This window comes from Embiotoca jacksoni, unplaced genomic scaffold (genome assembly GCF_022577435.1).
Source record: "Embiotoca jacksoni isolate LCO1_2020_lvr unplaced genomic scaffold, fEmbJac1.0.p SCAF_18, whole genome shotgun sequence".
NCBI lineage: Eukaryota > Metazoa > Chordata > Actinopteri > Embiotocidae > Embiotoca > Embiotoca jacksoni.
In genome coordinates this window covers 11,524,690-11,545,477 of record NW_027185318.1, presented here as the reverse complement: position 1 = coordinate 11,545,477, position 20,788 = coordinate 11,524,690, and the positions used below count along the sequence as shown (strand labels likewise).

Here is a 20,788-nt window from a genome sequence, read left to right as displayed (position 1 = left end):
AGGGAGTGGGCGGGAACTAACCGGAAGTTGTTCACGTAAGCCTGAAATTGATGCGGGTTGACATAAAATGGATAATTTATTAGAAAACTATTTACAGAACGAACCCAGAATCCAGCTTCAGAGAAATGTTTTTATTTAAAAGACAGCGGTCTGTGTAAACGAGGAGGCGGAGGTCTGTGTGTCGCTGGCCTCGACGTGTCCACACGGCTAGTGTTCGTTAGAAACCAGAGCCAGCAGCCACCGATGAAGATCTTTCTTCGTCACAACAGATGTTGACACAAATGCTCGTATGATTCTCGTGCTCGTACTCGTCTCATCACGAAGGATCAATGACACCCTAAAAGTGAGAAGCGCATGTGGACGCTACCAGGTCTCGTGGTGTCTGGCGAAGCGGGGGAAACTGACTGCCACAGTGAGGCTGCAGCGTCAGCCTGCCGTGCCACAGAGCAGCGCGCGGAGGGCTGCAGTTTAACCTCGCTGCTGATACGACGGGGTGGGAGAGGCCGTTGGTGAGGAGGGGATATTCGCCGCTGCCGGCGTCGGCAGAGTTCACTCGTGCTGCAGACCCAAACTCGCCCTCGGCCGCGTCTCCGGCCGCTCCCACGGCTCGACACGCCAGAACACGTCAGCATCACAGATCCCAGTCTGCTAAGGATCTCCATCGACTCCAAAAACGAATTATTATTGTTATTATTTTTTTTTTTAAATGTATAATCCTCACTGACACCCTTCTTTGATTTGGGAACATTTTGGACACCATCGGCTCGGTGCACGGCTTGTTGTGGTCATCGAGGATGAACCGCTGACAACAGACCGAGTTCACTTTGCTATCTCTGCTGCATCAGTGTAGGAAAACATTGAGGACATAAAGGAATGAACAAAAACATGCAGCAGGGCAGAACTATTAAATGATGAATAACATGCTGTCGTGTTGTTGCCGTGTTCACTGTTTGCTTTGTCAGCAGCTGCAACGCCTTCACAGCTCGCTGTTAGCTCGGCCTCAGGCAGGACAACTTCTCAGGTAGACAGCCGCTCAGGATGAGTGACGAGGTGCCTCAGGCAGTAAAGCGACATTTCAGCTTTTGAAATTGCTGCTTTTATTTTGCAGAGGTGTAGCTGGACTCACAGTGTCCACCTTGCAAATTTTAAACCTGGTTATTGTGAATTATGTTTATGCCTCCTTATGACGGCAGAAAAGTTTTTAGGTTGCTCATCTCGTTCTCGTGAATGACTTCAAGAAACTTGGACTTTACTTGGACTCGAGGATGAACTGACGTCTGGAGGTCTGGTTGGAACTGTTTCAGCGGCGCACAAATCGATACAGTAGATTAGGAAGGGGTGGTCGTGGCCCAGTTTAGGACCTCCTCGTGCTGTATGGGAGACGGTCTACGCTTGGGGAAGCTACTGCTCGCTGCCCTCAAACAGCGAGGAAGCAGTTAAACAGATTTACCGAACCTTTCATGATCTGTCGGAGGTGGTTACAAAGACAGCGCGGACATTTACACTTCATTGGACGAGTTTTCAAACGGGAAAACAGAAAATGGGTACTAACTGGCTGGTTTTGTGAATGTTCAGCTCACTCCATCTTCCCCTGCAGACCTTTCTCTTTCTGAGCCCCTGACCGTCTCCAGCGTTGTCGGACGCCGTCCTGAACTTGCTATACGAACAGCTCCATGCTAACTGAAGAAAACGCTCTCGCCTGTTGGCAACAAACAAGTAAATTAACATTTAGTGTGCGCGCACCTCCACAGTGAATTTAAACATTTGTTTGTTCACATCCAAGCTGTGTTTGTAAGGGCACATCCATTCAAAACGACGCAAGCAGTATCTCCACCGATGAACCCAAAAAAGATGCTCAGACTGGATACATGTTTGCAGTGCTTATAAAGTGTCCTACACGTGTCTGTCCCTCTGCTGCAGGACAAGTCTCTCTGTTGTCTATAAATTCAAATCGTTTCCTGCACTGTAGTGAGTTGTGTGTGTGTGTGTGTGTGGAGCTGCTGATCAAAATCTCATTCCAGAATTCACTTTGGTCGTGCGTGCACCAGTTCTGCTCCCGTGTTATTTTTAGCCCGGGCCTTTACTTTTTTTTGGATTCTTTATTCACACCTCCATTGTGCTCCAGTCTGATAAATCAAGCGGAGTTGCATTCTTGAGGGGGAACCACAGCAGGAGCGTTACTATTAACCATGAAAAAGGACCGCTTATTTACCCGCCCTGCTGTTTCCCCCTCATGCTCTGCGTGAGGCCCTTTTGTCCTTTTGTGCCCGTGTGTCCAGTGGACGCCTGCAGGCCGTCCGTGCGCACTCGCACAAACGCCGCCGCGACATGTTCCTCCGTTCGGCTGCACGTCGAAAGTGTTTCTGGGTAAGAAAAAAAACGAACACGTGGGCTCTTTTTTAATGTGCCAGTGGTTCGCTATCATTCCCTAACACTTTTAATGCACGGTGCGGCTCTATAATACATGCACGCTGTACGGGGAATGATGCAACCTCGAAAGGCAGTATAAAAAAAGCACTTAAGGAATAACACCAGAGAGGAAAGGTCCTGCAGTCAAACTCCTGCTTCTGTAAAAGTAAACAAGCAGTCCGCCACTTCCTTGTTAGTAAGAAACACGTTTCCTCCTTATTGTGGTTCGCTTGTATTTACATTGTTTCCAACCACCTAAAGACAGTGATGGGAGATTATGTTTTTATTGTAAATCACTCTTAAAGACGCACTATTTTAGACTTGCTTTTTGTTGATTTCACTTTTATTGAATCACTGTCTGTTTTATTGTCTGCTTTTTTTTGTTGTATTTTGATCATTATATTTTATTCATCGTTGCACATTGCGCTTTTAATAGTGCTCTTGCATGTTAGGACTCTTACTTGTGTAGCGCAGGAATTCATAATACGTGTTAGTATGCAAGTACGCCATTTGAAATGCAGCACAAGTTTTCACTCAGTTTAAACTTCTTTTTGGAAATGTGTAACAGTGTCACTGTATCTGTCTGTTAACCGGGGGGCCACCTTATGTTTTAAACTGTTTCAACTGCCAGCAATCTACTGTACAATGCAGCGAGCTACACAAGCGCTTCTGCTGCCAGGAAATATATTGAAAAATATCCATTTTGGCGATGAGCCATCCCCCCTGCCCCCCCGGCTTATTATCTGTGACTGTACAGCGCCAACCTTAAGTATTAGCATATAGAAAACTGCACAAAAGAATCCGCTCTGAAACTGAAGACGAACAATAAATTACACAACAGCGTTTCCTGCAGCGAAGTCCAGTGATTTGGGTTTCAGCGCTCAGAATAAAACTCGGCATGTTGTGTTGATGTTCACATGGACCTCGGCGCAGCGTTGTGTCCAGCTGTTTTCACACAGAGAAGTGAATGGTTGGATTTGAAAGGGGAGGTTTCACACAGCTGGAGGCATCAGGGTTAAAAGCCATTTCAAAGTGCACTTTTTTTTTTTTTTAATGGTAATGGGCCCTTCAAAGGGTCGATGTGTGACGACTGTGTGTGGTGGGCCTCTGCTGTGCGACCCTTTGGCCTTTTGAAACATTTTATTTTATTTTTAGAGCAGTACAGTAGCTCTCATTCGCGGCGTGGCCAAGAAAACGACCGCTGCTGGACTGGCCTGGATTGTTCAGACCGACACGGCGTCATGTTGATCAATGATTGGGTTTTAATGTAATACGTTATTAAAGAAGCAGTGTTTTATTTTCCACTGTTTGAGGGTAAAAACAAGACTGGATGAGGAATGAACCCACAAAGTTGTTTCATTCTTTATTGCATGTTTTGCATTTCCTCTGCATTTATAATGCGCTATATGAAAATCATACTTTATTTAAAGCAGCATGATGAAATGCTTATCTACCTCCAAAGGAACAGTCTATTAATCAATGGCTATGAGATGAAACATAGAAAGGTTAATGTAGAAGTTAAAGTTCAATTTAAAGGACCAAAACTATAGATTTTGTTTCCACTGATCCGAGTCTTTTAAAATTGATTATGAGTCCTGATCCGATACTTGTATTTCCCTGGATAATCCAGCTGCTCAGTGCACACTTCAAGTTAATTAAAATTCTTAAAATCAATCCATCGTATTAAACAGGTCTGTAATGCATTGGCAACAAATGGCCTGAATCCAAGCTGTTCTTTCATGTTTTTTTTATCATTTCTATTTATACATTTTTGCGAAATAACCTTTTTTTTTTTTTTTAAATCCTAATTTTACATAGTGCTGCTGTAAACAAACGAACAGATATCTAACAGATTAATAGCTCTTAGCAGTTCCACATGACGGCTTTGTCATAAGAAAAAACGGCTGGAATCATAAATAAGAGCTGAACTTTAACACAACAAAACATGACAAACATGTGTAAAATATGGAGCGATCCCTGATGGCCTGGAGGACAGAGCTGCATCCGTGTGGAGGTCAGAGTGCGCCGGACGGCTGCAGAGCAGAAACCCTGCAACTATCAGAGACTCGGTTGTGTTCAAGGACTTTTTTCTGCAGGCCGGCTGTTGATGAACCGGGAATAACTGTTGCTCTCCGTCCTCTCGGGGCAGAAGTAGAAGCTGTGGGAATATTTTTGCGTGTCTTGTGTTTCCCCCGTCGAACGGATAAACAGCGGAGCTGTGCCGACTGGGGCCCCGATTTGTGTTTGTGTGGATCATTAAGAGCCGGCTGGCGTTAATGTGACGATTGCGATCTTGACAGTGATTGACGTCTCGTCTTTGCAGGATGGACCAAGTTCGCGCGGCTCACGCGGGCTCTCACCAACAACCGCAACACGCTGCAGCAGCTGGCGCCCATAAGCAAACACGAAGTCAGCCACAAACCGTCCAGACTGGTGGAGGTGAGCGCACACACACACACACACACACATGCACGCACGCACGCACCCACGCACACACACACACACACACAGACAGACGCACACACACACGCACACACAGAGCACATGCTTACTCTCACATTATCATTAAATATGACCTTTGTGGCCACTGCTTTAAACTGGTGTGTGTTAACCGGCAGGTAACCATAGCAACGTACTGTGCTCCCGCTGTCGAAAGTGATCTCAGGTCAGACATATTATAAGCAAACATTGAAATGTATATTTACAAATTATATTAAAACAAATATTTATAAATTGCCCTTTAAAAATGCAGTGATTTTTTTTTTCTCATTTTTTTAAGGCCACTTGGTTGCCATGGAAACGGGTGTCAAACACATTAAAAACATCTCCTTTCAAGTCGACATAGCAAACTCGTGCTCATTTCCGCCTGCAGCGGAAGCAGGAATATAAGAGCAAACATCTGGAGTCGTGTTTGTGTCCATCTCATTGTCATAAAACAAGATATGAAGTCTCTTTTAGCTCCGTTTTCGGTTGCTAGCAGCTCCTGAGGAAAATATCAGCTGCTTAAAGCTCCACTATGATCAGCAGGTGATCACTATGATCACTATGATCAGCAGGTGATCACTATGATCAGCAGGCGGCCTCCAGCTGTGTCGGACTGCTTGGCCAACACGGCGTTTCTCTGTTACAACAGCCGCCGGTGGCTGAAACGCCACGAGGGTGCTGAGAGTTGAAGCAGCCTGGTAAAGATAAACAATGAGCTGAAACGGAGGGAGCTGCAGATTCAGGTGATAAAACGCCGCAGATGCTTTACGACCAGCGGCCCGTGTTGTTCACGTTGTTTTCACCGTCGCCTGAGAATTGTTGCCCGAGTTCATTAGCCAGCCGTAATAATGAGCGAGTATTAGCGAACGGACCAACATTGGCTAACGATGCACAACACTGACATTAGCATGGCTTCGCTAACACTGCTCCAACATGAATTATGACTGTTGGCACTTAATGGGGCTGCAGGCAAGCTGCTTTAATCATCTAATAACGCAGAGATTATTTTTAGTTTAGTGGACCAGCCTCTGCTCCTATTCTGCTACTAAATCTCCCACTGAGGATATATTTATTAACAATATTAAACAATCATCTTTTTTTTTTAAAATATTAAACATTAAAACTACTAAACTACATATTAAACTACTAAAAGCCTAAAAAGTATAATTTCTTACTTGATGGTTATGTTTTCTAGCATGATGTTCCCAGATCCAAACTCGCCATGTGAATGTACAAGTCTGGCCAAGCTCCATTTAAGGATTGTTAAATTTGACATCATTGGTGCAGCCTTTAACCAATCAGCTTTGAGCACCGATGAAAACGATGGTTTTTCACTGCTCAAGAAAATCATCCTAAACTTCTTGCTCCTCATTCAGATACTAGCAGTGCCACAACAGTTGCTGACCTGTCACCTGGACGGAGGTGTAGCTGCAAGGCTCTTCATGCGCGCGCGCACACACACACACACACACACACTTACTTACACTTCACAAAAATATGCCGCCACAGCAACTCTGTGCTCTTTGCGTTATTTCTGCACAAATAAACTCCTCATATAAAACATTAACAGGCATATTTAAACTATTTTCTCAATACTGACAGACGCTGGCGTGCAAAACACAAAAACCCCCATCTTCGATACGTCCATCCCCCCCAACCCCACCCACCCACCCCAACCCTCCCTTTCCTTCTTCACACACTCGTATTCCAACTTCCCTCAAACTGCAGTTGTTGGACCCAGCGAGCGGTGCACTCCCTGCTGCGGAAGGTCATCAATATTTCATGCCGGTGGAGAACACAGAAGCAGGGTGGCACGGGCACTCCGGATGATTCTTAGCGTTTCCTCCGGGGCGGCTAAGAACGAGAGGGAGGAGGGGGGAAGAAACAGAAGAGGAAGACTGAGGAGTCAAGGAGTGAAGGAAAGGAGAAGTTGTGGAGGAAGGAAAGTCGTAAGCAAAGAAGGGCGGAGCAGTTTGAGGGGAAAAGGTGTGAAATCTAAAGATAAGACCGATGTCATGTTGGGACGGAAGGAAGGAAGGAAACAAGTCAGAATCAGTGTAACAAGCTAATATACCCTATTTTCCCGCCCTGGTGGTGGATGTTAGAGGCTTGCATAACATCCTGAGCGCACTCACTCGGTTTGGCAGGTGATCCATCTGCTCTGCAGCCTGTAAGGCACAGCTGGCGTCTTCTGTTAAAGATGAGTGGAAGCAGGGATGTTGTTGGTTTGTCTTTTCTAAAAAAAAAAAAAAAATTCTACCCCCCCCCACACACACACACAGTGCTCTTGGGCTAATTGGCTGTCTAATTTGTTCCTGCTCCAGACCTTGAGCTGTTTGATTGGCAGCTCTGATGAAAGGGATTAGTGGAGATGCAGATCCGTCGTTATGAAGCCCGCTGTTGATCCTCGGCTCTGCCGCGCCGCTTTGTTATTCGGCGTCAAATTGTGTCCCAGTGCGAGGACAGTGGAGGCTAACTAAGGCTAACCGAGGCTAACTTCTATCAGAAGAACAGGAAGTCTTCATCATGATGATGATGGGCATATTGTTAATCACCCGATGGTACTATTAACAGAACTAGTAATATCCGTTGCAATTATTAGTTGCAGTGAGTTGCTCGTCGTCGCAGTCGTTGTCGTAGAAATACTGTAGTTGTGTAGAAGTGCTTGTAGTAACAAGGTAGATGCAGTTTTTGTTGTGGTAGTAACAGTACAAGTGCAAGAACAAGAAGTAACACTGGTGGTATTAGTAACAGTATGCCAAGTGGAGATGTGCAGGTGGTAATGGTGCAAGTAGTAAGACATGTTGTAGAAGAAGTGGTAATACATGCTCGTATTTCTGTGATGTGCCGCATGCTTATCATCAAAGTAAATGTTTACGTATTACTCTTTATTAGGTAGTGCTTGATAAAATGTAATTTTTTTTTTCCTGGATTTGCAATTTCTTTTTTAATTCCTGCAATCTTATCAGAAAAAAAACAAATTTAAAACTCTGCAAATTACATCAACATTTTTCAGAAAATCCATCGTAAAATAAAGCATTTTTGATCGCAACAGTCACATAAACTGCAAAATGCTTAAAGGACTGATAAAAGTGCCATCATTTAAATCACTTCTTTAAATGCACACCGTCTAAACACTGAGCACCCATGACCCTGTACAAAAAAGATATTCGTGCTTTTCTTCATTTTGTCAGGAGTCCAGTTTTTTCCTCCGTTTTGCCCCCGATCACCTCTCCTCCTGTGTCCCCTGTCTTTGTCTGTGGCCACGCCCCTCACCTCCCGTGGCCACGCCCCTCACTGGTCCCAGCAGATGCAGCCACTCACCCCTGATCACCACCTGCAGGTGTGCTGCATCTCCCTGATCATCTCCCCAGACTATATGTAACCTGCCCCTGCACAACTCTGGTTGTCGGTTCATTCTGTTATGTGGTGGGTGTTTTTCCAGGACCCAAATGCAAGCTCACAGACTCGAGGTATCAAGTTCCAAAATACAGTCTTTATTGTAAAAAACAAACAAAAAACAACGAACCAAAAGGTGGCACCTATCTGTCCACTTACTTCCAGTCGGGAGGGCAACTCGACCGACAGCTCCAGGGGGACACGGCTGACAGGGCAGCCAGCAGACCAGCGGAAGGGACGGCGTCAACAATCCTCCGAGCCGGGAGGGCAACTCCACCGACTGGTGACTTTGACGGGGAATATCCGCAGGAGGCACAGAGGCCGGAGGAACGGGAACGATGGAGAGCTGACAGAGAGCAGACGGAGGACGGACGGGTGACTAAACAAAAATGAACCGACAACCAGAGTTGTGCAGGGGCAGGTTACATATAGTCTGGGGAGGTGATCAGGGAGATGCAGCACACTTGCAGGTGGTGATCAGGGGTGAGTGGCTACATCTGCTGGGACCGGTGAGGGGCGTGGCCATGGGAGGTGAGGGGCGTGGCCACAGACAAAGACAGGGGACACAGGAGGAGAGGTGATCGGGGGCAAAACGGAGGAAAAAACTGGACTCCTGACACATTTATGTGTTTGACTGTGTTTTAATATGTAATGATTAAACGGTGCTTTAATGAACTCTTTGAAGAGGACAGGTAAAATGAAACCCAATAAAGACTCGTTAAGCAGCTGTTTGCTGCTCTCTCCTGTCTCCAGGTGCTGCAGCTCAACTCCGACATCCTCCCGCAGTACAAGCAGGAGGCCCCCAAGACGCCCCCCCACATAATCCTCCACTACTGCACCTTCAAGACCACCTGGGACTGGGTCATCCTCATCCTCACCTTCTACACGGCCATCATGGTGCCCTACAACGTCTCCTTCAAGACCAAGCAGAACAACATCGTGTGGCTGGTGCTGGACAGCGTGGTGGACGTCATCTTCCTGGTGGACATCGTCCTCAACTTCCACACCACCTTCGTGGGGCCCGGCGGCGAGGTGATCTCCGATCCCAAACTCATCCGCATGAACTACCTGAAGACGTGGTTCGTCATCGACCTGCTGTCCTGCCTGCCCTACGACATCATCAACGCCTTCGAGAACGTGGATGAGGTACGGTCGGGCTTTTTTTTAAAAAAAATTTATGCTTTTCTCGGGTGTGACTGAAGGTGTGTGCGGTCGTCAGTCAGCTGAAGTTTGTTCAATCATAGAAATCTAAACCTCGAAAGGGCCTGAAGTGTTTGCACAGAGCTTTACTCTTTGGACTCTACTGCTTTAATAAGTCAAAAAAAAAAATCGGCCTTACAAACACTTTAAACATGCATGAGGTCGACGTTGTTGCAAAAACACGATGGCGACTGTGAGATGTCAGGATGGTGAAACCAGCTCTGTCTTTTACTGCCAGCATTACTTTATTGATTGTTTTCCAGCAGGGTTTATGGGGAATTAGCTTTGATTAGAAATGTTGTCCGTGACTGTTGATGAAAGTGTGACGGTGCTAATTTTTACTAGCTGGATGGATCCTTCTTAAACCCAACACTCGAGCTTTAGACTGTCTCTAGAAAATGATTGAAATCGAAATGAGAAAGATGTCATGACATTGCAGAATTGAGCTTCATGCTCTATCTGAAGTGCCTAGATTACTGTAAGTAGTGTCAGGTTGATGACTCATCGAGTCACCAGTTTGCTGACTGGTTCAGTTTCCAGCTGCTGAGTCTCAGGTGACTGTTAGTGACCCCATTTTCACCAGGGATTAACATTCATTTTGGCTATTTTTTTTTTGGTGTTAGTTTGAGAAAACACTGCTGACGTACGTGTCTGCCCTGACGATAAGAGTTTTAAGATGCCGACTCTGTTGTTTGATTTCTGGATGATGTATCATAATGAGATCGGGCTTGTTCGGGGTATTTTTCACGGCCACTTACACCCCCTCCACTCCCACCCCACCCCTCCCAGACATCGCGGCGTTCTATCAATATGGCCTCAAGTCCATCACAGGTGATTTTCCACTTGATTTCCCACTGAAATAATTAAACCTCAGCGTGAGTGGAAGCTAAAATCAATTCAATGTAAAATGAAAAAGAATGAAAGATACGTGCTGGTGGTCTACCCTTGCAGGTCTAAGTTTTTTATCGTTTATTTTTTTCATATGTGGGTTATGAAAGGCACACTTTGTGTATCGGCATGTGCAAGCTTTGTGAACACAATGCACAATCTTCATTATTGAGTATGTATACGTGTGTGTCTGCCAAGTGGGGGTTTAATCACGATTGCTTTAATGCCAGTAATTATACTAAATGTGTGCATTCAGGCTGCCAGCAGCGGGATTTTCTACATCTATTCATTTTTCATGCCAAAAAAACCAACTCCACACCTCCCTCAGCATTTTATTCTTGTTAACATTTGGACCAACACGACTCACTAAAACTCCCGATACACAGCCTTGTAGTTTTTAGTTTTTTTTTTCCTTAAAGTCACGACAAAATGATTTTTGGACGGTCTGCCCAGGTAGATAAAATGACTTGGCTTCAACTTGAATCAATCAGAAATTGGAACACATTTCAAACAAATCTTCAGTCTCACACCTGTCTGAGCTGCATGTGCTGCATTAATCGGGGGCTTTTCTCGGCGTAGGCGGCTAGCTAACATCTACAGATAGTATGCATGTGAGGCGTTTACGGAGCATCCGTATATTCTCGTCTCTACAGATAATATGCGTGTATTGTTGGAGGAGAAGGATAAGGGGATCACCAAAGTTTTTCATGACAACCCATGAAACGGAGATCTGCCTGGTTAAAAATAATGAAAGTAATATTAATTTGTCATCGCAGCTGTTTTTATACAAAAGAATAACATTAGTCAGGTCTCTCTTCCCCCTCTTTGCTCAATTAGACATTTTTGTTGCTGCTTTCCCATATTAACCGGCCTGTTAGGATGGATGGATGGATGCTGACTGAGGACATTGTGTGGGTGGCTGAAGGTGCAGTGTGAGAGAAAAATCGCAGAGATTATTATGGGCTCGTCGCAGACTGAACTCGCCTGTTGATGTGTCTGACAGCTGAAAACGAGCGGGGAAAGTATTTTTAGTCGTATTTTAACACAGGTTTCAAGACTGCTGCCGAGCTGAGGACATGTATTCAGGCGCTGCCAACTCTCACACACACATTCCTGACTTATAATACAGCACCAAGTCCAAACAAAAAATTCTCTCCGAGTCTGGAGAACTTTCTTCCCTGACTGCGTGAGGTTATTCAGCGTCGTTGATGCCAATATTCTTTTATTCAACATAACCAGGTCTATTAAAGTGTCAGGAAGCTCTGTTTCAGTCACAGGTCGAGGGTCATCCAACAGGATAATGACCCAAAATACGCACAGCTAAAATCCTACCCAGAATGGGAAAACGAAGATATCAGACTGTTCTGAAGTGGCCTTCGATCTTAATCCTGTCAAACATGAATGGAAAAAGGCTGAAACATGCAGTCTGAAGAAGAAACCCCTTCCAACCCGAGACAGCAGGAGCAGTTTGTTCTGCAAGAGTGAACCAAACTACCTGCTGACAGGTGCAGAAATCTCAGAGATACACAAGTCATTTAAGTTAAGGGCTCCATCAATTGTATCATTGCCATTTTCATTTGTTTTATTGTTTGAAATATTCAATAAAATCGGTCTCATTCTCTCAAGAACATTTATTTCACGAGCTGCGGAGGAGCGAGGAGTTGATCTGCACCTGAGAACCTTTACAAGAAACCTGACTGCACACCAGGTCTGTCAATCAAACCGGACACGCCCTCAAACATGTCTCTCTCTGAGGCTTAATATCTAGTTAATGATGGAGTTATTTTTAGGAGGACCACCAGAACTCAAAAGTGAATTTCACTGTAATGACTCGTAGAAAACATTTATGGACTTTGTTTTTAATGAGAAGTTTTTGAATAGGAATCTACTGGAGCCAGATGTTTATTGGTGCCAGCCCCTACTGGCCCTCTGGTATTGCAGTTTAAAGCGCAAGAGAAGAGAATGCTTTCTGGGCTTTAATGATGATTTCATGTTGTTTTTTTGTCCTTAATTTGACTGTTGATGCCGTTCCTTCTGTTAGTGATGTTTCCACATCCCCAGCAGTGAAATAAGTTAGTAAAATGTTTTCCTGACAGATTGAAGGTGTTTAAATCCACCAGAACAAAAAAAAAGAAAAAAAAAAGAAGTTTTCCCTTGAAGCTGCAAAGGACTTTACACTATACTTGTACTGTTTGTTCCTGTTGAGATTTTGGAGATCCAAGGTTCTGGATAACTCAAGAATAGCAACACCTACACGAGGACAGGCGCGGGTCAACATTAACACCAGCAGAACATGTGAAGTGAAAACAACTGCAGCGAAACGTGATGTAACATCCTCACGAGGAGTTTGTGCCGACGCTCCCTCAGGTCGCCGCAGAGTTGGTGTTGGAGTCTGTGTGTGAGTGTGTTGGATGTGTAGTGTTGGATGTGTAGTGTTGGATTCAGGCAGGGAGGAACCCCCCCGCGGGCTCCGGGCCACCTGCTGTCACACAGAGGCGCCCGGCAGGCCGATGGCGGGGGATGGGGTTGGGGGGTGGGGTGCTCGCAGGGGGCGTCTGCAGGTGCCGTGGCCGCTCCCGGAGCTCTAATCCGGCCTGACCTTTCCTGTGTGGCGTGCATGTAGCTGCCGCCGCGACCAGTCGAGCCGGGAGGAGGCCGCGCGCTGTGCAGTTGGGGGTGAAATATTAACGCTGCATGTTAACACACAGAGAGAGAGACGAAAGGGAAGGAGGAAATGGAAAGGTTGGGCCTGAACACGTCTGCTACGGTTACATGTAGAAGGACTGTAAAGGAGCGTTGAAGGCCTGAATGTAGATGAACGCGTAGACTGGAGATGCCACGAATAGGAGCAATGTTGTGTGAAGGATGGCACATGGGGAGTCAGAAGGAAGCGACAGACCGCTGCTTGTTCTTTTGGATAAGTCTAATTTCTGCTGTTTTAACTGTTTTCACTCAACACTGTGCTTTATTTCATGGTCATGGCTACGTCTGCGGTGTCACAATCGGGAAATTGTACTTCTCTTACAACTAACATTTTTTATTTTATGTTCATTTTATGCTACTGTTAGTGTAACCCTATTCATAGTTTAATAATACACCTTATGAAGAAGAACAGACATTTACTGACATTCAGCGTTGAAATATATCAGTAAAAATGTCTTGTTTGCCTTTTAGATTTTATAAACATAATCTGCAAGCGGCTCATGTGACAACTTTATCACAGAGAGCCTATTACTCAAATATACAAACAAATTTCTAACTGACGGGTAACATTAATCAAATTAAACAATTTATGTTCTTTTAAACCACTGAAGAAGAAGAAGAAGAAAGGGGCACTTTGAGGTGACGTCCAGATTAATGGAAGTGGTTGAAAAAAACTGCGGTCAGCTCAGATAATTGTGATCAAGTGATGATGTAATAATTGTGACGGGCCTTCTAGCAGGGGATGTCTACAGGTCCGCAAGATTGAACGGGTGCAGTTTTTCTGTGACTTGCTGTCTGAGCAGAAGTCAAAGACAAGTCTCTCATTTAAATTTTATGCAGCAGAATATCTAAAAGTCATTCAGATGTTTGCTTAAAGGATTAAAAACTGGACAGAAACTCGGCGTCTCGGTTTTCGTGCTGCTCAGAGAACGCTTCGCTTCCGGCTCCTGTCGGTGTAAATTGAAAACCCCGTTGTTACATCTTATATTAAGGCATTTTAAATTTTTAACGCTTGTGGGATCGACTGATTTAAAATAAATAAATAAATAATAATAATAATTTAAATTTTTTTTTTACAAAAAACGCCACACGAGAACCCTCCCGGTGGTGCTCGGAAACTTAAAGCGAACGAGCCTCTCGGTGGACGCGAAGTCTCCGTCGCTGGCCGTCTCCCTCCGCCAGGCTCTCTTTGGATAAACAGGTGCTTATTAGCCATGATTTTACATGCGTTACGCTCTCTTGACTCATGCTCTTTTCATCTTTGTGGCTGTGTCCTGTGGCTACTTAATTGAGAGGCATTTACATATATGAGCTGGGAACCGTACAAGTCCCAGGGGGGAGGCCTTTGAAGCTGTGGCTGGAGAGAGGCGGGGAGGGAGGGGGGGAGGGAGGACGGTGGCATCCGACAGAGGAGAGACCAAAAACCCACAGCAGTCTGAGCTGAGGCGAAGGTGCAGCTGAGGAGGTAAGAATCAGGTCCGGTCGAGTCACAAGTAGAGAAGGGGTCAACATCAAAGGAAAGGAGTCTTTTTTTTTTTTTTTTTTTCAGGATTGGTGACAGAAAATTCTTTCTCTACAAATGCGCAGATGAAGATCCGTCTGTAGGAACTTTCTTTAAGCTCCTGTGTTTGACCTGTTTCTGTCTTTTATTTGTGAGACTGGAGCTCAAATTAGAGCCAAAATGGTTTCCGGCTCGTAAAGTGGTGTTTACAAATGGCTCCAAAGTTCAGCTGTAAACCTACAAAATACAACTTGCAGGAGAAACTCAAGTTTGTGCACGTGAGGAACATATTTGTTAAACAAAGGTTGTCGAGGGAACACCTGTAAACTGAGCGCCCACCAACAAATCTTTAATGTCCACACATAAATACGACTGAGTATTATAGGGCCACGTTAAGCAAGTAAAAAAAAATAAGGAAGTTTTGCTCTTGAAAAAAGTCATAATGTCGAGAATAATTTAAATTATATTTCCAGCATAAAATTACATCTCAAGATCAAAGTTGAATTTAATGAGAATAATCCAAACTTGCTTTGTGCATGTGGTCCAAGATACCTTGTGTAGATGAACTTTTGCAATTGTACTTCAGAATTAGTTTTAGTATCAAGGAAATTGTCTCTTTCAGCGCATTAAAACAAGTTTGGTAATAAGTATTTGGACTCGAATGGATTGCTGAAAATTTCATCTGTTCAAAAAGAGAAACTACATGAACTCGGAGGAAGTGGCAGCATTTCTTTTCCCAATGAAACACAACAGAAAAAATAAGTTACGCGGGCTGTAACATGATGTGTGGTTGTTGTTCCATTTTCTTTCGGCTTTAATTACATAGGACAATCATTATTACTTTTTTTTTTTTTTTTTTTTTTAAGTTTTCTTTCCCAATACAATATTTACAAAAATGCTAGTGTAAAAAAAAATAATTTCTTCCCTCCTCAAAAATTCTTAGTTCTTTGTACCTGGTTTATTCTGTAATGGGCTTCTTTTTTTCTTTTTTTTTTGCACCCTTTTATCGAGGCATTTTTCATAATAGAAACTGCAGCTCCCTGTAAAACTGGTCAATTCCCCGTCCGTGATAGACTGCCAAATTACCTCCAATCAGGAAAATTTAACGCCATCGACCCAGTAACCTCCCTGGAAACATTCAGTCAGCAAGTCTGCCTCATCTTAGTCCAAGCTGCAGTAGTCCATTTTTCTTTTTAGGGATTTTCTCAGATCGCTGCCCACAGTGAGATAATAACGGTGTGAAGGAAATGTTATTTGATGTGTTGTATAAAATTTTGCACTCTACTCGTGTGCTGTTCTTTTTCTGAGAATTTAACACATAGATTTGTAGCTGTGAAAGATTTGCAGTTTTGTTCATCTGAATTTTGAGAAACTTGAACTTCTGCAGCACTTTTCCTTTTTGTCGGACTGTCATGCGTTGACTACTTGAAATCACATGGACGGAGATTTTTCTAGAGTGCATTATTCAACCTGAAAAGTGTTGCAGTAAAAAGAAAAAGAAGGTCGAGCTGCTTTGTGATTTAAATTTTTTACCTCAACTGCAGAATTTAGTTGGAGCAGAAAGGAGGAGCTGAACAGTGCAAAACAGTCAGGAAACAGGATCATTTAGACCACAGGGTGGAATTATATCCCAATTATGAGCGAAAGAGCGGCGCTCCGGTCTGTTACAGGCTCAGAATAAGAAGATGGCTGAGTGGAGCTGAAGACTGAGGCTGAAAACGGTCGTCAGGCTGGAGCTGAAGGCTGAGCTGAGGGCGACGAGCTGGGAGGAAGATGCAGCTAGCAGCTCACATCATCCACTCAACAATCTCCTGTTTTCTTACATAACATTGTAGCCTACACCGTTAGATAACCCTGCTGGCTCTGACTTCATCTGCTTCTTTTGTCTCTTTTGCTTCAAAAGGAAATCGTGTCGGTAAATATTCAGCTGGAGCTCGTGCCGCCTCGGCCTCCGCTGCTCCGAGTGCTCCGATGTTGATTGTGTTCAGACGGATTGTGCGGAGCGTGCCGACACCTCGGGGTCCTGGCTGCTGCTCCTGCTGTTGGAAAGAGTCACTTTTGTTCTTTTTAGAGCCTCGTTCTCAGGTCGCTGTGTTTACGAGGTGTCAGGAGCCAAGCCAAGCATCACCAGGGGGGCTCACGGCGTAGTGCATGGGAAAAAAAAAAAAAAAAAATACTCTGGGACAAGGAACTGTTTATGTCAAGGCTCTGTATTAATAGAAATCGTGCATGAGTAATAGAGGCTGGCTGATATTGTCTTTCAGAGGGATTCCCTCGCAGTAATGTGTGAAAAATTGTGACCAAGAAAATGTACTGTGTCACGTTTTTGCATTTTGTATCTACGCGTGTGACTTCTGGTCAACCCTTTACAGTAAGACACATGAATTTCACGTGTGCAAATACTTAAGCGTGATCACATACACATGCAGCATTTCGTCTTGTCAGACAGCCTTAGCAGGGCGGGATGGGTCGAGCTGAAATGAAACGGATACACAGGAACTAAGGAAATATGTAGTAGTTACTGAACGTAACTACAGTTCTCCGAGTACGTTCGCCTTTTGTTGTTTTCGGGGGTGGAGGTCCCGGGGGTAGGGCAGCCCGCCCTTCCAAGACATTGGTAGGATTTTGCCCATGTGAAACATTTATTTGGTTTTTAGAACACTTTAAACTGTAAAATGTGAAGATTCCCATGTACAAACTTTCCCCCATATTTCCCCCACGTTATCATGCATTGCAACATGTGGTAAACGTGTCAATACGTGGAAAACATGGGAGACTCTTGTTTTTTTTCCTAAGGGACAACCTACAGATACATTTCTAGTTATTTATTATTTAGAGTGAGTTTCGTTTATAGTATCAAACGCTGTGACAAACGGGCTCCAGGTTTTGTGTCTTTTGTAAACACGTGAATGAGTCTTATTGTGAGTTTGACCCCTGAAACCATGTTCCTGCTTTTAGACCGACCTTTGTCTGTCACACAATGCAGCATTAAAGTGCTGTGAAGTGGACACGCACAGCAACACTGCTGTTTTGTTTACTTTGCACAGTTCACACTCAATGACGTGAGAAGTACGGCGTGTTGTTGACGCTCCGAGCCCTCTTTCATGCTCAGAGGTTTTTCCACTGCTCTCTTCCCATAGTGTGACTGAGGCTCATCATCAGTACCTGTGTTCAACCCAGACTCAGTGAGTGATATTAGTGCAGTCACAGCCTTTTGAAGGAAAAACAAAAACAGAGTGTTGGACCTCTTTGTGTGGCTGTTCACCCACACCACCGCCACCGCACTGTGCTCCACCCGACCTGGCACTAGAATATAGTCTGATAATAGTGGGTGTAGTCGTGTATGTAAATTCTAGTGAAGTGAAAAATATTTCTGGTAAGTTTTCACAAACTGAACTTGTGAACTGCTGAAGTTGTTTGGCCACACTGTAGTAGCAGCCAAGAAAGTTGGTTGCAGCTTGCAAAAAGGAAGGAGAGGAAGAAGATGAGGCATTAAAAGAAAAATGTCCTCGTTCCAAATTGCATTCTTTTTCTTTTTACTTCAAATCTTGCTCTACAAATCGTGATGGATATGGTGAAGAGGGTCAAAGTTCAAGGCGCATTTCTATGATGTAGTATGTCCAAATTATACTACATGTAACAGTGCATACTTTGTAAGCGTAGCTGCAGTACATACTAAAAGTAAAAAGAAAAAAGTACGCGATCCAGAACGCAGCTTTAGTGTGAAACAAACGGCCATCAAAATAAAAGCACAGCAGCAGAAGTACAAAAGACTTCAAAATACAAGTTATTTTTTCCCCACCTCAACTTTTTATTTTTTTGTATTTTCTTTACGCACACACTTCCGCCACACTCGAAAAGGCCTTACGGCCCACTTTTGGGTCACAACCCACCAGTTGTTAACCAGTGATCACCATAGCCGAACAGAACCTGAGTAATACGGGGATATAAACTGTATCTCGGTCATGTTGTGAAAAGACTGGGAGCGAACCAGGTGACAACAAGCTGGTGTCGACTAAAAGCAGCGTGGGAATAATCTGCGTGTCCCAGCTCGACCCCTTTAAAGTGAATGTATGTAGAGCGCACCACTGATCTGATCCGATCCGATACAAACAGTCTGTCAGAGTTCAGCGTATCACTCTGTTATTGACGCTTTAAACAGCGCATGTCGTCTCTTTTTCTGTCTTTGTTTCGCTTTACTGACCAACTGGGAAATAAAAACATCATGTCTTTAATCCTTGAAGTTTCTAACTGTGTTATGGAAGATAATGATGGATTATGGAGGCAAATAACTGCGTTTTCTCTTTGTGCACAGACTTTTTTTTATTTTATTTTCCCCTGGTTTCCCGCGAGCTTAGAGCTGCAGAACAAATTATTTTCTAAATGACAAAATTTAATTTAGAATTAATTGTGATGGATGTTGAAGTATGGCTCCCAATATAATCATACTTGCTGCAGTTTTGCTCCAAATTGTTCAACTTAACATATTTGACTCGGTCTATAAAAAAAGTAAAAAATTATTCATGTAAAGTCATGGAAAATGAGGTTTTCCATTATGCTGTGTATACTGTCAGAGCATCTTAACATCTATGCTTCTTAGTGTGGTTGTAAGGAAGTATTTTCTGTTTTGATTTATTTATTTATCATCATTTGTTTATTTCCAGTGGGTTTTTTTTGAGAGATGAACATAAAGCACTTATTTTGAATGGACCTGATAACTTATAGATGCATTGGAAACATGATAAACACATCGTTCTCGTCTTTCCGTCTACTTTATTTCCTCCCTGGTCTACCTCTTATGTAACCACATACAATGTGTCTAACAAACTTTTACAAAAGTTTTAATTGCTGCCGCCTACAACAGCAATTAAAACTGTTGTTTACATAGACACGGGCCGGATTTTATTCCATCCAAGTGTTTCATTACAAATGCAACACGGTGATAGAAGAGTCCAAACTAGTAGAAGTTTATTTCAGGAAAAAACAATGGGCTTCTCCTTATCACTATAAAACGTGTAACTGGTAAATCCTTCAAACTTTCACCCGTTTTAACCAATTTCTCTCTCCTTGTTCTCATCTTCTACCCCGTCCTCTCCTCCTCATTCCGTCCCTCCCCACTTTTCTCTGTCGTCTTCCTCCGTCTCCTCTCTTCCTCGCCTCCCTCTCAGGGCATCAGCAGTCTGTTCAGCTCTCTGAAGGTGGTCCGCCTGCTGCGTCTGGGTCGGGTGGCCCGGAAGCTGGACCACTACCTGGAGTACGGTGCTGCTGTTCTGGTCCTGCTGGTCTGCGTGTTCGGATTGGTGGCCCACTGGCTCGCCTGCATCTGGTACACTACTTTTTCTTATTTTTTATGGTAGTGAGAGTCACTTGGGGACACACAGTTTAGTGCCTATCAAACTCTCCTGCTGCCGTTGCCCTAACTGCTCCTAATTGTTTAAGTGTGCTCAACACCGCTTCTCTCCTCCCTGTCTATATATTACAAAGCATCTGCTACAGTTCTGCTTACTACAACCTTTTAGTTTCCGCCATACAATATCGAGCGATGTTAATTTATTTATGGCCCGTAGCAAGCGAGACGGCTTTTTAATAGTCTCCTGATACCCGAAAAAAAAAGAATCTGTTTTCAGATTGTTCCTTAATTGCAAATATTCCCCAACGTTAAACACAACAGAAATATTTTTCTGACACGTTACTGTTCTGTTTACATTTTTGTGGTTATGCTTCACATAAATTAGCAAGCAAAACACTGTAAAGTTATACCTTTAAGCTGCAGTCATTTTTTTTTATATTAAGATGACAATGAACAGGGCATAAAGTTAGGCACTTTAAAGGGTTAGTTCGGGTTGTTTTAGGTGATGTATGATTTACTCATCCACAGTCAGACAGTTGGTTTCATTCAATAGCAGCATTTCCTTGACGCAAATGGTCTGAAAGGTTTCCTTGATTCATCTCAATATTTAAACTATTATTTTTATTAGTTAAAACAAAATGGCCCAAAGTATGTGCTGATAAAGCCTTCTAATTCATAGTTATTTAGAAATAAGCTTGCAGTGTGGATGCATTATTTGGCAGAAGTTTATCATGCAAGGTGCATGCAATTCTCAGCGGGCAGGCACAACTCAGCAGAATACCGACACTGCAGCTAAGCTGTGTGCTGCTGAGGAGGGTGTCAACAACAAAACGTTGTTTTAGTCACCTCTTAAT

The 20,788-nt window shown here is 43.8% G+C and overlaps 1 protein-coding gene across 1 annotated transcript in view; it reads left to right on the top strand.

Moving 5' to 3' along the window:
- kcnh5b (potassium voltage-gated channel, subfamily H (eag-related), member 5b) overlaps window positions 1-20,788 on the top strand; it is a 91,381-nt gene that overhangs the window by 14,916 nt on the left and 55,677 nt on the right. Inside the window, 3 exon segments of the mRNA XM_069152807.1 lie at window positions 4,733-4,848; window positions 9,046-9,438; window positions 19,753-19,910. Coding sequence (XP_069008908.1) covers window positions 4,733-4,848; window positions 9,046-9,438; window positions 19,753-19,910 — 667 coding nt within the window.